This window comes from Anastrepha obliqua, chromosome 5, assembly GCF_027943255.1.
Source record: "Anastrepha obliqua isolate idAnaObli1 chromosome 5, idAnaObli1_1.0, whole genome shotgun sequence".
Classification (NCBI taxonomy): Eukaryota; Metazoa; Arthropoda; class Insecta; order Diptera; family Tephritidae; genus Anastrepha; species Anastrepha obliqua.
In genome coordinates, this window is record NC_072896.1 from 63,781,693 (window position 1) to 63,797,813 (window position 16,121).

At 35.0% G+C, this 16,121-nt stretch overlaps 1 protein-coding gene across 12 annotated transcripts in view; it reads right to left on the reverse strand.

Moving 5' to 3' along the window:
• LOC129249348 (mucin-19) overlaps positions 1-16,121 on the reverse strand; it is a 98,746-nt gene that overhangs the window by 13,786 nt on the left and 68,839 nt on the right. The window contains exon 1 of one of the 12 annotated variants that reach the window (XM_054889129.1): positions 12,974-14,385. The exons of the other annotated variants lie outside the window; for them this stretch is intronic. Coding sequence (XP_054745104.1) covers positions 12,974-13,210 — 237 coding nt within the window. The 5' untranslated portion in view covers positions 13,211-14,385. Of the gene's footprint in view, positions 1-12,973; positions 14,386-16,121 lie in introns of those variants that run through there. 12 annotated transcript variants of the gene reach the window in all.

Here is a 16,121-nt window from a genome sequence, read left to right on the forward strand (position 1 = left end):
AAGCGCTAAATCCTAGGTTCACAAAAAAGACGATTAAACACGACGGCGGAAGCCTCATGGTTTGAGGAGCGTTTTCCTGGCATGATGTTGGGCCGATTGTTCGCGTGGTTGATAAAATGGATAAATTTCAATATCTGGATATACTCCAGAATAAAATGGAGCCATTTGTGTTTGAGTTTATGCCATTAAATTGGACATTTATGCAGGACAATGATCGAAAGCATACTGCAAAGACAGCGAAGCAATAGCTCAGAAGAGAAAAATTAATGTACTGGATTGACCGGCGCAGATCCTTGATCTCAATCCAATAGAAAATTTGTGGAATGACGTTAAGGTCAAAATCGCTAACAAAAATTTTCAAAATTTTGATGCGGCCCACAACGCAGTTGAGGAGTAAAACAATATTATTACTCAACTATCTGATTTGTTTACTATTTTTGCTTTTATTTGGAATTTTTTAGGATGAGCTATTTATGTGTCCAGCAGGTTTCGTGAGTTATCAATTAAAGTGGAAGTAAATAAGTTTTTTATTTTTTAGGTTGCTTTTTTCCCCAATAAAAATTAATTATTTAAAAACATATTCAACTTTTTGCTTTCAAAGTCTAAATGTGGTATTTATATGACCATGTATATATTACAAACTACTACAAATAAATATATATATATATTTAATTTATTTGTAGTAGTATATATATATATATAATTGGCGCGTACACCCTTTTTGGGTGTTTGGCCGAGCTCCTCCTCCTATTTGTGGTGTGCGCCTTGATGTTCCACAAATGGAGGGACCTACAGTTTCAAGCCGACTCCGACCGGCAGATATTTTTATGAGGAGCTTTTTCATGGCAGAAATACACTCGGAGGTTTGCCATTGCCTGCCGAGGGCGACCGCTATTAGAAAAATGTTTTTATTAATTTTGGTTTCATCGAGATTCGAACCAACGTTCTCTCTGTGAATTCCGAATGGTAGTCACGCACCAACCCATTCGGCTATGGCGGCCGCCGTAAATAAATATATATATATATATGTTTTTTTTTTGCAATAGCCCCCGATTTCTGTTCGGGCTGCCCGAAACATAGCTAAAAAGGCGAGGAAAGTACAAAAAAAAAGTTATTTTATTATTTTAATAATTTTAGCTAATAGTAGTTTTGGAAAATAATTTTTATAAAAACACAAATCTTTAAAGAAACTTGGCAATGTTCAATCCTTGCAATAGCCCCCGATTTCTGTTCGGGCTGCCCGAAACATTGCTAAAAAGGCGAGGAAAGTACAAAAAAAAAGTTATTTTATTATTTTAATAATTTTAGCTAATAGTAGTTTTGGAAAATAATTTTTATAAAAACACAAATCTTTAAAGAAACTTGGCAATGTTCAATCCTTCTTTTAACTGAGGGTAAAAAATTCCAAATTTTTGTCGAATTTTAGTGTCGTCAAGTGGTTTCAAAAGGTAATACGAAATAGCAGGGCCTACACTGTTATTCGAGAAAATGAAACATTATAAGAATTGGGGATTGGAGCGAGTACGAATATTACGCAAAATACAATTTCAATTTAAATTTTATATCCAGGAGCCTGAAAAGCACCGTTTCGCTTCTCCTTCCTGAACACAAATCGCACTCTGCACACATTAAAATAAACATAAAAAGGAGCTAAACGTTAGTCAAAGACAGAATCTCTATAAGCACCACCAGATAAATATATCCAAAACTGCGCGCTCGCTCTCCAACTACCCAATTCAGCTATGAACCAGCTAGCTAGCTAGTAGTCAATCAACAACCTCCCCCATTAATAAGAATATTCGCAAATCGTTGCGTTGAGTTGAGTAGGTATCTTAAACAACCAATGACAAACGACAAGAACAATGTTAGCATCAGTACCTATGTAGATATGTATGTATGTCGCTATCGACTGAGAGTCGAGACGTCACCAACCCAAGTGGCAGTAGCAAAAGAAGGAAATTCAAATAAAAAACTAAATGGAAATGAAATGAAATAGAACAAAATACTCGTACATATGTAGATATTATACGAATAATGATGATGAGCGAATACTCGTAATATGTATGGGATGTATGCACTATGGATAAACGCGAGTAGAAAACGACGATATACAAAAATAATAAATAAAAGTAAAAACCATTTTACACCCCTAATTTCTTTAATATAGGTACGTACAAGTATGGATATTCGAGAAAGACTGTGGGCACTTTGCTTATAAAATAAATACACAAATGAATCCTGCGAGGCCAATTGCATATGAAAGCTTATACGTACCAAATACGAGTAGAAAGAAGCATACAGACAAGTAAACACCGATGGGTGGTGCTACTATGACAAAAAGGCCGAAAAGGGGGTATACGGCACATCACATACTCATAACTCGCACATCACTACAAGCATACATGGATACTTAAAAAACATGTGATAATATACATGTGTGAACGCAAAATGCATACGAACGATGCATACGATATGTATTATAGAAGTACACCACAAAAACGCACATGCATTTAACCAAACCATCGCATATAAATTATAAGCACTAAATTCACCAACAATACTATGCAACTGATTACGATTATTATTAGTGATTATATTAGGAACTGGAGACCCAAGTCAAATACTCGTATATTATTGCACTCTCTAAATGATGAATGAGTTGTCCTCATAGATGTCGGCAGATCTGAAGTATATTTAAATTCGAAAACCAATGAATAATTGCGCGGGTCAATATAGAAACGACTCGAAAAAAGTTGAAAATAAAAATTCTTTGGAACAAAGCAAGGACGAACCGTTTAAGTTCGGGTGAAGAAACGCTTTATATTTGTAATAAATACAAATGTTGTTTACCAAACCAAAAATTAATTGTGAGATTCGGCACATCGACTCTAATTTTTATAAGCTAGAGAGAAAATAAGAATATAGGCTTACATAAATCACAGAAGGCCAAGTAAAGATTCAATTCATATTGTTTAGTGTGTAAAGAAAATATTTGTTAGCTCCGGTTGAATGAGAAATATAGTACTTCAAGGTCTGAGCCGGAAGTATAATACAATTATGTCATTAAGTTCAACAAAAAAGTTTAAGTACAGTGGTGGTCACGAATTTACCACTCTATGCCAAGACATAGAGTGAAAAAAGTAGTTTTTTTTTTCTGAGCATAATAACATTTTTCTTGGAAAGTTACTTACTAAATAATGAAAAAGTACCGCAACAATCAGTGTTTGATGCATATGTATATTTTTTTTCTTCGTCATAAAACTCATTTACTTGCAAGTATCATAGTACCTACCAGTTAGAGCTGGGCTTGAATTTAGCGCAGTAAGAAAATTTATTTTCACGTTACTCAATTCAGCTCATTCAAATTCTGTGGTGAGTTTTAACTTTAAATGTCATCCGTGGTGCTATGAAGCGCAGCGACAGCTTACTATGAACTTAAAATCATATGGAAGCACAAACCTAGATATATCGAAGCAATTGCGATGGTTTATAATGCATTTAAACATATTCAGAAATATGGCAATGCAAAAATTGGCACAATGACACAGAGCGCGAGAACCATTCTTAGAGTGGTATGCATAGCCTCATTGGTAGATCCATTTAAAATCCCAGCCCATGTTCCAAAACAATTAGTACACGAGAAAAGAAGAAATATTTCAGACACCAATTGTAGCAGTACATAATCCCTACTAAGTAAACAACTTTCAAAAATGTTAGTAATCATTGAGAAAAGAAGAGAAAAACTAGAAGGAGTTGTCTTGACATAGGAGTGCTAAATTAGTGGCCACCACTGTATGCACAATCGATTGTGGGATTCATGTGTTTCGTAAAATATAACTACCTGAATTAGATAATTATTGTCAATATTTCCACTTACATTTCTACAAATTCCTTAAACCAAATTATAGGGTAATGGTCCTAAATTTGTAGCCATCTTTCATACACCCTAATAATAATAACTTATGTCTCAAGCCAGTTGTAATACCAAATAACAAAAGAAGCAATAAAAAGGAATATACATATGTACATATACATACACGTATTTTGAATGGGAACTCATACATATCTGTTTCTTGACGTACAGTGTCGGAAAAAACATATTGAAATATGTATCTAAATTCACAAAGAATTACACAAAAAAATTTAAGTTTGTTTCTTTTCAGTCATACTAAATTTGTGTTCAAAAAAGACTAATTAAATATATTCCTTCGTTTGATTGAATATAGTCAAAATGACCGGAAGAAATATTAAACATTCAGAATTTTATCATCAGTAAATACAAAAGTGGCTTAACCCGCAAGGGCATTTGTTAAAAATTTTGCTTACCCAAATCAACAGGAAGTTTTATTTTAAACAAATTGAAAAAGTACGGAAACGCCGAATCATTGCATTACGGGGGAGGAATACCAACACCAAGACACTAGGATAGTAAAAAAATTGAAAAAATATCCCGACAAATCAGCAATCAGCGTCGTTACGTCCCCTAACTTAACAGTAAGCAGCCGAACGATTCAGAGAAGAGCGTGCGCAGCTGGTTTAAAAAGGGCAGCCGAAAAGCCATTAATTTCTGAGAATAATCGGAAAGCTGGTCAGTGCAGGAATGGAAAACTGTCCTATTTTCTGATCAACCAAAGTTTTTTTTTAAAAACTCGGATACAATGAGAAGTGTGCGCCGACAAAACATAAGAGGATAGATTGTCGGTACTGTCAAGTATGGAGGAGGGAACATAATGGCATGGGGGCTTTTCCGGGTATGACATTAGGCCACTACATCGAATCAATAGTACAGTAAATGGTCAGATTTATGTATAAAGGCATCCTAGAAAATGTGATGTTTCCCTACGTAGAATGGAACATGTCCAATTCGTTGTCATTCCAAACATATGTCAAAACATGATTTAAACTGGCATTGATTGACAATATATCAGTTTCCAGTTGTTTCATCAACTTTTATATCATGATATATGTGTATATATATAATTGGCCGAGCTCCTCCTCCTATTAGTGGTGTGCGTCTTGATGTTGTACCACAAATGGAGGGACTTACAGTTTTAAGCCGATTCCGAACGGCAGATATTTTTATGAGGAGCTTTTTCATGGCAGAAATACACTCGGAGGTTTGCCATTGCCTGCCGAGGGCGACCGCTATTAGAAAAATGTTTTTCTTAATTGTGGTGCTTCACCGAGATTCGAACCTACGTTCTCTCTGTGAATTCCGTATGGTAGTCATGCACCAATCCATTCGGCTACGGCGGCCGAACATACAGTTTGTCAAGAATATATTTGCATAGTGAAGAAAAATTTAAAATTTTAGCTTTGATCGAGAACTCCAACAACAAATAAAAAAGCAAACAAAAAATTTATACACACATTCCACTGTCTACGACTATTAGGCGCCAACAGTTATTAAATAAACACGCACATTACAAAAATAACAACAAAAAAGATGTTTACTCTAATTAAAAGTGTCAAAAAAATCTTTGCATAACTGATGAAAACAACAAAAAATGCGGTTATTTTCCGCGAATTTCATTAATTTGGGTTTTTTTGCAAATGGTATGGGATGTGAAAGGGGTAAGAAATTATTTAGTTATAAGATTGTCTTCAGTGCTACAAGTGATCTCAGATTTTAATAAAAACAATGACAGGAAAACGAGTTTCCAAAAATATTATTCAATTTGTGTGTATTGTAGTGTATTTCAATCACTACAAAGGCAATCAGCCAGAGAAATCGCCGATTTGTTGTCCCTCAAAATTATAACTGTATATAACATAATAAACCGTGGTGAAAATGAAGAAAGACTTGAGTTGAAAGGATCTACAGGCAGACCAAAAGAAGTGACGCAGCGAATTGAACGTAAAATTATTAAAACTACATATTTATAATAGCCCGTAAAGCAGTACAAGGAGGATTAGCTCTTCAAGTGGAAAAAGACTATGGGTTAAGAGTTTCTCATGAAACTGTTCGAAAAGTGTTGCAAAAACACAAATATTCTTCAAGAGTTGTTAGGAAAAACCCCCTGATATCAGCACAAAACGCTGATAAAAGATTGCGATTTGCCACCGAGCACATATAACTTCCCATAGAGCACTGGGATGACGTTATTTTCTCAGATGAGACGAAAATGATGCTCTACTACCATGATGAACCCCAGAGAGTTTGGCGTAAGCCTCTCACAGCACTACAAAACAAAAATATTATCCCTACCGTAATGTTTGGAAAACTGTCAGTAATGATTTGGGGTGGGCGAAATCAAAATTTTGGACGAAATAATGACCAAGGAAGTACAGGGTGAACGATATGAAGTGTCAAATTCAAAACACCATTACTTTTTTGTGTGAAATTAGTTTTTATTAATTTCAAAGACAAAATTGTTCAAAAATGATTACAATTTTAACATATAATATATTCACTTTAGCCCGATATGACCACCTTTTGTATTGACTATAGCCTTCAAACAGTCAAAAAATGAGTTGCATACTGCACGAATGTGATCTTGAGGTATTTTGGCCCATTCTCGTATAATCGCTTTTTTCAGCACATCCATACTGGCATATTTTTTAGTCCTCACCTTGCTCTCCAAAATGGACCAGATGGAATAGTCCATCGGATTTGCGTCTGGCGAATTCGAAAGCCATTGTGTGGATGAAATGAAGTGTGGAACATGATTTTTTAACCATTGTTGGTGCACACGAGCTTTATGAGACGGTGCCGAGTCCTGTTGGAACGTCCATGGTATACGACCGAAATGCTTGCGTGTCCACGGCTCTAAAGCAGCTTCTAAAACATTTTCCCGATAATAAGTCGCATTCACTTTGAAACCAGGCTCGATAAAAAACGATTGGAGAGCGTCCATCAGCGGTCACTGCGGCCCAAACCATTACTTGCGATGGAAAATTGCTTCGAGTGGCCTCAAGTTCGAGTAGGCTCAAATTCTCATATGAGCGTTCGGTCAAGTAAACACGATCGTTTTGAGTGTTTATGAACTGCTCAATTTGGACATTTTTTTTCATCAGAAAACACAATGTTAGGAAATTCGCCACGTTCGTGCAAGCGCAACAACTCCTTTGCTCTTTCCCACCGAACTTTTTTTTGCTGTGGTGAAAGATCGTGTGCTTTTTGTAACTTGTAACCCTTGACCTTGAGCACATTTTTCAATATGCGTCGAATGCTGTATTGCGATATTTTCAGTTCTTTGGCCATTTTTCTTCCACTTCAACGTGGATTTCGTTCAAGTCGAGCTTTCACTTTCCGAACCATTTCTGGCGTTGTTGTGGTTTTTTTTGGTCCACCTCCATAGCGTTTTGCAATGCTACCAGTATCATTGTAACGTTTTATAGTGCGATACACAAACATTTTACTCACTTTGAGGTGACTGAGCTCACGAAAAATGGCTGGTTGTTATTTTCCAGCCAAATATAACCTAATCACACTATTACGTTAGAATTCCATCACAGAAAAAAAAATTCAACAAAAGTGAGACACAAATGCTTTTGATGGATCATAAACAATATATTGAACTGTCATTAGAACAATTGACGTTGATGTCATGAGCTGTTTTACAGATACAAGCAGTGTGAAGTTGGCAACACTTCATATCGTTCACCCTGTATATCTTGATATTTTAAAAAACGAATTGACTTCCAGTATTACAAAATTCGGATTTATTGACCGGGAAATTCGAACAAATTTAAAAACAAATACTATCAAGATAATGATCCCAAACATAAATCTTATTTACGCAGGTCCTGGTTACTCTATAACTACACCAAAGTTATTGATACTCCCGCCGAAAGTCCCGACATTAACCCAATCGAAAATATGTGGATTCATTTAAAAAGAAAAGTATATACTTTGGTGCAGTTGTAGAGTAACCAACAATTTTTTTATTATTGTTTTTGTAATGTGTGTGTTTATTTAATAACTGTTGGCGCCTAATAGTCGTAGACAGTGGAATGTGTGTACAAATTTTTTGTTTGCTTATTTATTCGTTGTTGGAATTCTCGATCAAAGCTAAAATTTAAAATTTTTCTTCACTATGCAAATATATTCTTGACAAACTGTATAATATCATGATACATATTACAACATGATATATCATAATACACGTAAAATAGTGTGATTAATTTTACCTGCACCTATTCACTTATGTATCTATTTTAATACATTGTGCAAACCGTCTCCACATATGCTATCCATTGGTATATGTTTCAACTTTTTTTCTCTGACTATAAATACTAAAAAAAGGTACGACAAAATTTTGCTCTCCGTATTAATATAATATATAGATACTCTAGATCCATATGTTTTTTCGCAGTTTTTTTAATCGTGTAAGTTAGTTTTAATTTCAAAGTGATTTGGATTGAATAAATAAATATTTTAGTTCATGAATTCATAAATTTTAATTTGCTTTATAATGCCCAACAGCAGATACGTACCAATTTGACTGAATATATGCAATGGAGGATCTATAATTTATTAATGATTAAGGCATAATTGGGACTCTATTATTATATCGGCAATTTTGCACCAAATGTTATCTTCCAAGAAAACATACCTGAACCCTGTCTTTGGCAGAACAGCAGTTCGTTCAAAGGGGTTGAAAAAAATTAATACTTTCATTTCTTAAAAAAAAAAAAGAAAAGTCATCTATTGCAAAGGAACATTACGAAAAATAAACAAGAAACATTTTATCTTTCCACTTTATGTACTTTTATAATTGAACTATTCATTTCCATTGGTTTGCAACAATTAAAGTTTTCGCACAACTATTGTAATGCTCACCCTTACTTCGAATATTCTGAGAAAAGAACACGAAAATTTAGCATCCCTGGTGCAGGTCCGAAAAAATGCAACATTATTACGAGAAAAGAAAACGCTATTAGATACCGAGAAACTAATATGTTCGCGACATGCACTGTTGTAGCAGAAAAAAATTCCCAATAAAATTTTGGGGGATGCTGCTGAAGGGCAGTCCTTGGCAGGATATAAATCCCCGCCGTTTCTTTTATTTCTAAGAAATTCATGAAAAGTGGATTTACACACAAATAGGGTAATAGTACATACAAACACATGTACAGAGATTTACGCACATGTACATATATGGTGGTATACTCCTATGTGTGTATGGGGTGTTGCTTTCAAATAGGGAAAATATCACCCTGCAATTCGTATACTGGGTATTCCAATACCTATGTAATCTAAACAATCCTAACCTGGCAAGCATGAGGTGAAAAAATCGATCACCTAGAATGAGACAGGACATGATTAAAATTCAAATTTATATACAAGATACAATTATTTTTTTCTCGTACCATATAACTATGTGAAATGAAATATTAATTATTTATTTGTATCTTTTTAAACCCTGTGGTTTCAAGACATTTGAAACAACTGGGTTTGAGATACCCTGCTTCATCTCGCCAGGTTAACCGATGAGATCATCGTTACTTGGGCGACTGAGATTTAATGCCGTTTATTGTTCAACTTTCTGAGTCCCCTACATGTCCCTAAGTAACTCGTGGAAGTATTAAATGAACAATTTCTGAGGTCGTTAAATTTGTTGTACGAAAATATATTCTCTTTTCATGTTGTTTTCCAGTAGGAATCAGCTGGTAACTAAATTTATAAGAATTTTACGACATTCGCTGTCAAAGGTATATACAGTCTGCGTCAGAAAAAAGGAACCGCGATTATTCATGAAGTATAAAAGATATATATTTAAAATTTTTTTACATGAAAGTATGTACAAAACTACAAGTCGCAATTACTCAATACGCCGTGTAATCTTCTTCGTTGTGGAGTATAGCCTGGCATCTTTTTCATGCTTTGAACCAGCTTTTCTGCGTTGCTCGTCGACAAATAGTTTTCATAGTTCCCCACACATTTTCAATGGGGTTGGCGTCAGGGCACTGGGAAGGCCAGTCCATTAATGTGATGTCACATTCTTGTTTTGTTGTTTCTCAGTGTGTTTTTCTGTGAGAAGTGGTTTTGATGATGTGGGACGGCAGGATATATTCGCCTCCTTCAATCGACGTTCTATGGGGTTGATACTCACATTCACTTTTTAGCAAGAACTCATCGTGCTTGGCGTAGTCGCAAAGAAGGGTCCCGCTTAGACAGTTGGACGATCACTTTATCCTGCTTTTTTGTCGTCACTCGCTTCAAGCCGCGCTCGGAAAAGTCATCAACAGTTTTGTACATCTTATACCGCGGATACCACATCACAACAAACTTTTTTGATCTTTTAATCACTTTTGCAGCCACTTCGTGTACTTCTCACTCAATTTTGTTTGATTGCGTTTACGGGAAAGTTTCGAACAACACTAGTCTGAGTTAGCACTGGCGTGGTAGCCCTTGAGTGGGATTATTATGCAGCAAAAAGCAGAACAAAATATATCTATCTTGAAGTTGCAAGAAAAAAACCGGTTCTTTTCTTCTGACACAGACTGTATCTAAAAGAAAAAGAATGCCATTTTGGGTATCTGTTTTTATTTCAATTATTTCCCTAAAGATTTTTCAAAACTCAGCTTTTTATCTGCACAAAGCACGTGAAGAGAACTAGTGTAAAAACGAACTATTAAATGTATTAAATACAGTATGTAACAAGACAAATTAATAGGTGACGTCGCTAGAGCACCAACAATATTTACATGTATTTCGTTTTTGCAATTTGGTAGTTTTATTGTCAAAATTTCAATGAGAATGTAAACAAACAAATAAGACAACAATGAAGAAGCACTCCTCGTTGACATTCAAACCAGCAAATTGCGAGAAAAAATAAATCAGCTGATAAAGCTAAGTCACCTTGTCTATAACAGGTAGAAGTAAACAAAAAAACAAAACAAAAAATTCCATCACATCATACATACAGTCATGTATATGTATATCTGTGAGATGAATGAAAATTTAAATTTAAGGAAAATTAAAGAATGATTATTCACGACGATCGACTCCTTATTTTATTTCAAATGAAAATTTTAATAAAGCCGCGCGTTAAAGAGTAACATCCATGCCGAAATAGTTTGGATTTATTAAAAAATCAATTTTGTCTAATCGGGCGTTCTCACACAGGGTGGGCCAAATAAGACCTACTAATGTTAAGCACAAATAACTTTTTTATTTTTTGACATTTATTTTTCTCTTTTTGTAGGTTATAATTGAATTGCTGGAAATTTATTATGGAACCCAACAGTACAACACAACGCGTTAAAATTATCGAGTTTTTCTATTCTTGTCAACGATCAATTGTTTTAACGCAGCCTAAATATCGGCAACATTGCATGAAGCGCTTTTCCATTTAAGTGGTTATGCCAACAAACAAAACTGTAGATTGTGGGGCTCTGAAAATCTAAGGGCTACACACCAACATCAGTTGCACCCATTTAAATGTACTGTTTCAGGCGGTGTTATGGCCACTAGAGTTATCGGTCCATATTTCTTCGAAAATGAGGATGAAACGCCGGAATCGATTTCAGGAGCTTCTTACAGAACATTGATTGAAAACTTTTTGTGGTCAATGGCGGAACTGTATCCTAATTTGTGGTTTCAACAAGATGGAGCAACTGCGCATACTGCTAGGCAAACTATGGACCTGCTGCATGAAATTATTGGCGAACGTCTGATTTCCAAAAATTCAGATTTCCCTTGGCCACCTCGTTCGCCAGATTTGCCTGCGCCCGACGTGTTTTTATGGGGATATTTAAAAGACAAAGTGTATCTTAATAAACCAGAGACTATTAGACAGCTGAAGCAAAATATTCGAGACGAAATACTGAGCTTATGTGATGTAATGGAAAACGCGTTAAAAAGAGCCAATCTTTGTATCGAGAAAAATGATAGACATTTGTCTGATGTAATATTTCATACATAATTTCCATAAAATATATTCAATATATAGAAACAATTAACCAAAATAAATGATCATTGCAAAAGTTATTTGTGTTTAACATTAGTAGGTCTTATTTGGCCCACCCTGTATTATGCACATACGGGACTGAGCCCCGAATGCCCTACCATTCACTCTTAACTCTAGTCACTAGACCAAAGGCCGATGTTATTCAAATTAAATTGTTAAATTTCTCACACCTAAAATTTTCTGAAAGGTTTGTATAATTAGTAGCGAGAAAATGTGTACAAATATTACCTGTTTGTAATAAGAACTCTTTAAAAAAATATTTACGCCATGAACAGTATTTATAAGTAAATAAGTAATTTTGTAAGCGTATGCAAAAACGTGACTATTATTAACGCAAATTTGCTATAAAATATGTTAAGAAAAAATAATAAAAATGCTTGTAAACCACCAAAGGTCGATCTATTAACTGTAGGATAAGTTTTAAATTTGTTCGAGGCATTTAGACAATAAAAGCAAAACTTTTATGGTCATAAAGTAAAACCCGCCCAAAACAGAAATTATTAAAACATTTGCATGTATGAAAGTAATCAAGCAAAAACTGATTTCTTTTTGTTATTTTTAAGTCTGCTACTGTATGTATCATACACTCTACAAAATAACAGAATCCACTTGTTTCAGTATCAGTATTAGTATAGAAAACGCAGTAATTGTAGCAGCTTGTTAACTTGGCATTTGGATTTTTAAAATTATTCTGTGCGGACTTTACATAATGCAACTTAAATCGACGTCGCACTTTCTAGCTCTTGTTTATTCATCCATAACAGATCGCTGATCTAACTACAAAAATGTGTAAAGTCATAGTACGTTTTTTGATGGTGCGTAGAATTTGTATCAATTCGTATAATTATGTGTTTATCTATTTTTACACGTCCCCCAACAATGAAGACTACCCATACACACTTACTTTAATCACTTAATCAGGGTTAATGACCCTAAAGCCGTTTGTAGTGAACAGCATTTTTCTTTCGTTTTTCGTTTTCAAAACCTAACCTGTTTCGATTCAATAATTTCGAATTCGCAATATATGCTTTATCACAATCATACTCGTTTAATACCTCAAAATACTGATGATGGTTGTTAGCGTTGCCGTTAATGAGGTTTGAAATCGGGGGTGGCGTTGTTGATGTATCCGATGCACCAGCAACTCCGTTTGCCGTTGTGGACTCTATTATGGCTGTTGTTGTTGTAGTTATCGTGGCAGTCGTGGCGCTTGTAGTCTTTTTCGTCGATTTATCCAAATGTTCGCAAAATGCAGAAAAGCTGCTAAAATCCATTGGTTTTATAACTTCCATTTCGACGCGTTAGTTACGCTACCGAAGCGTTCTTGCCCACCGGTGCTGCTAAAGCGGAACAAGATGGTGATCTACACCGCCACACCGTGGTAAAGTTTATCGTCAATTAGAAGAAATCATGAGAAAAAACCACGGCAACTAGATTTTAGTTTAAACTTTAATAATCTCAAATATATTTAAAAATTTCGCGCTTTAGGCTTTTAAAGACACTTCGCGAACTAAAACACCAGCTCAGTACAATACTCATCATTGAATTAAATTGAACTTTTTATTTCAAATACATGCATGTGCATACCACACTAATTTGAATTATAATACGTTTCTCATATGTGTGTATGTATGTACGTATGCATGTATAGTATCATACACTCTACACCACTTCATCTTTGCACTAATTACTTATAAATCATTTATTCGACGTCAAAGACGAGAGTCACCCAACATATGCATAAGTGTACGAATATAGGATTGTATGAATGTATTAATGTACAACTTTTTTCCTGTTGTTATTCGTAAGTGTTTCTGCTTTTTTGTTGCCTGTTTTACTTGTTTGCCTACGTAGTCTTGTTTTTTTTTTCTTAATTTTTTATTATAACTTTTTTCTTCATATTGGCGTTACTTTTTCTTTATTTTCTATTTGCATATTTTTATTGCTTTGATCGTAATCACAAATGTGGCAAAAACACTAACAACAACGAAAACCAATAACGACAACTAATAATAATAATTATTATTATAATGATTATGTACACTATAAAAATATTGCGAGCGAGAGGTACGAGTACGCGAACAGCAAAAGCGCAGACGAAGACGACAACGGCTACGGGTAAAACTTCGAATTCGACTTCGACAACAGCGGCGGATACGGAGACGGAGGCAACGACTTCAGCTATGGTGACAACGGTCGATGATGATTTAGTTTAAGCGTCAATACGTTTGGTCTTTTGGTTAGGGCTTTATAATTTTTGTTTACTTATATGCCTTTTCCATTTCTTGTATGTATATGTGCATATATGTTGTTTCTTCATTTGCTACACTTATACACTAAGTACAAACGCAGCTCTGTATATTATTAGACACTAAATGCACTTCTTTCTTTTTTCGATCGTTGGTTATTACTTATTAAATATTTTATATCATTTATTATTGTTATTTCTGTTGTGAATTTTGTCTTATTTTTGTTTTTTTTGAGTGAGTGAAACGTGCACATCATCTTTCACTCTCCAGTGCGCGCCAACGACGATGACGAAGAGAGGTATTATTTGAAAATTCTTTTTACAACTTTACACGACGACGCTCAAACAAATAATGAGCACCAAGGCAACTCACGCTAAACCAAAATGTACGCGAAGAGATAGATAAGCAAAGCAACACAAACCGGAGGCCGAGACAGAGACCGAAGCAGAGACAGCGACAAAGGCAGGCACATAAGGTAAACTCAAAGCAAAGTGAGAAGTGCGGCAAAGACACCAGCAGCGGAGCAACCGAGTCGCAGCCAGCAGCGGTAATCGAACTGAAAGAGCACACGGGTGGCATAAATGTGGCATGGAATCATACGTATGCACAAAATGGTATGTAGCTCATACCTATCGGTATATGTATCGAATGCTTATGAGTACAGCATGGTGAGGATGGATGTTGGATCAAATGCGGAAGGAGCGGCTGCGAGGCTAACACGGCGACAAACGGGAAAAGTACACATGACGAACGAAATGAAAATGAGTGAATAAATATAATGAACGCGCGCGCCAACGCCACTGCCACAGCAGCTGCATCAAGAGCACTTTACACTAAAGTAGAATGAATTGAAAATTCATTCTTTTATCAGCAAACTGACATACCAACAAACCCATCGACCCAACAACTCAATGACTGGTCGCTGCTGCTATTCAACCATAGGCCCAACAAAAATTAACAGCAAGAAACAATATTCAAAAATGATACTACATATTCAAATAAAGACAATAAAAGCAACAAAAACAAAAACCGAATAGCGTTATTATTACTTGTATGCTGTTGCTGCTATAAAACAAGAAACCTAACACTTTTGCCACTACAAATATGCATGTTCTTGTTCCTACTCTCAACCACGTTGTTTTTGTATTGGCTGATACCCTTCCATTACATATGCATATGTATGTACATACATACAAATATTTCATTACCCCGTATAACTACAATATAGAGAAAACGCCAAAATGTATAAAGGGATAAAATACAAAATAAAATAAAATAGTAATAACACAACCACATCCATACATATGCACACATCTACGTACACTAAAAGGTAGACACAGATACTATTGCACACATGTAAACGCATTTGAAGTCAATCGTGATACGCGTTGCCGGACGCGCTCTTAGCGCAGAGACACCCTAGCTAAAATGGATTAAAATTCAGGTACAAAAGTAATATACGCGAATTCAGTACATGCTGTACAGTGTGTGATTTTAGTACAAAATTACACTTCACAAAGCAGTTATCGAAAAACGCGGCGGAGCACGTACACAAAACAGGTAGAAGTAAAATTTTGATGAGACTTTTTTCTCTTGTTGTTGTTGTATTTAATTTTTACTATTTGTTTACCTGTTCGTGGTACCAACGAACGAAATTAAACAAAAAAATAAAAAAATAAAAAAAAAAAAAAATTTTTATATAACAATATCATATCCCAAAATTCTATAATTATCTTCAATTAATATTTGGAAAAATTAGTAAATTTTCTTAATTAACTTCAAGTATTTTCAATTGGTGTACTATACATTGGCAACCTTGCATGGGAGACTTTCAGGCATATCTAACACGGTTCTACGGAAAAAATTACCAATCCCTGAAATTATTTTGCATCCGAGCCGAAAAGAACACCTGAAACCGGTTATATTTTAAATTCACAACAGTTGTTCCATTTTG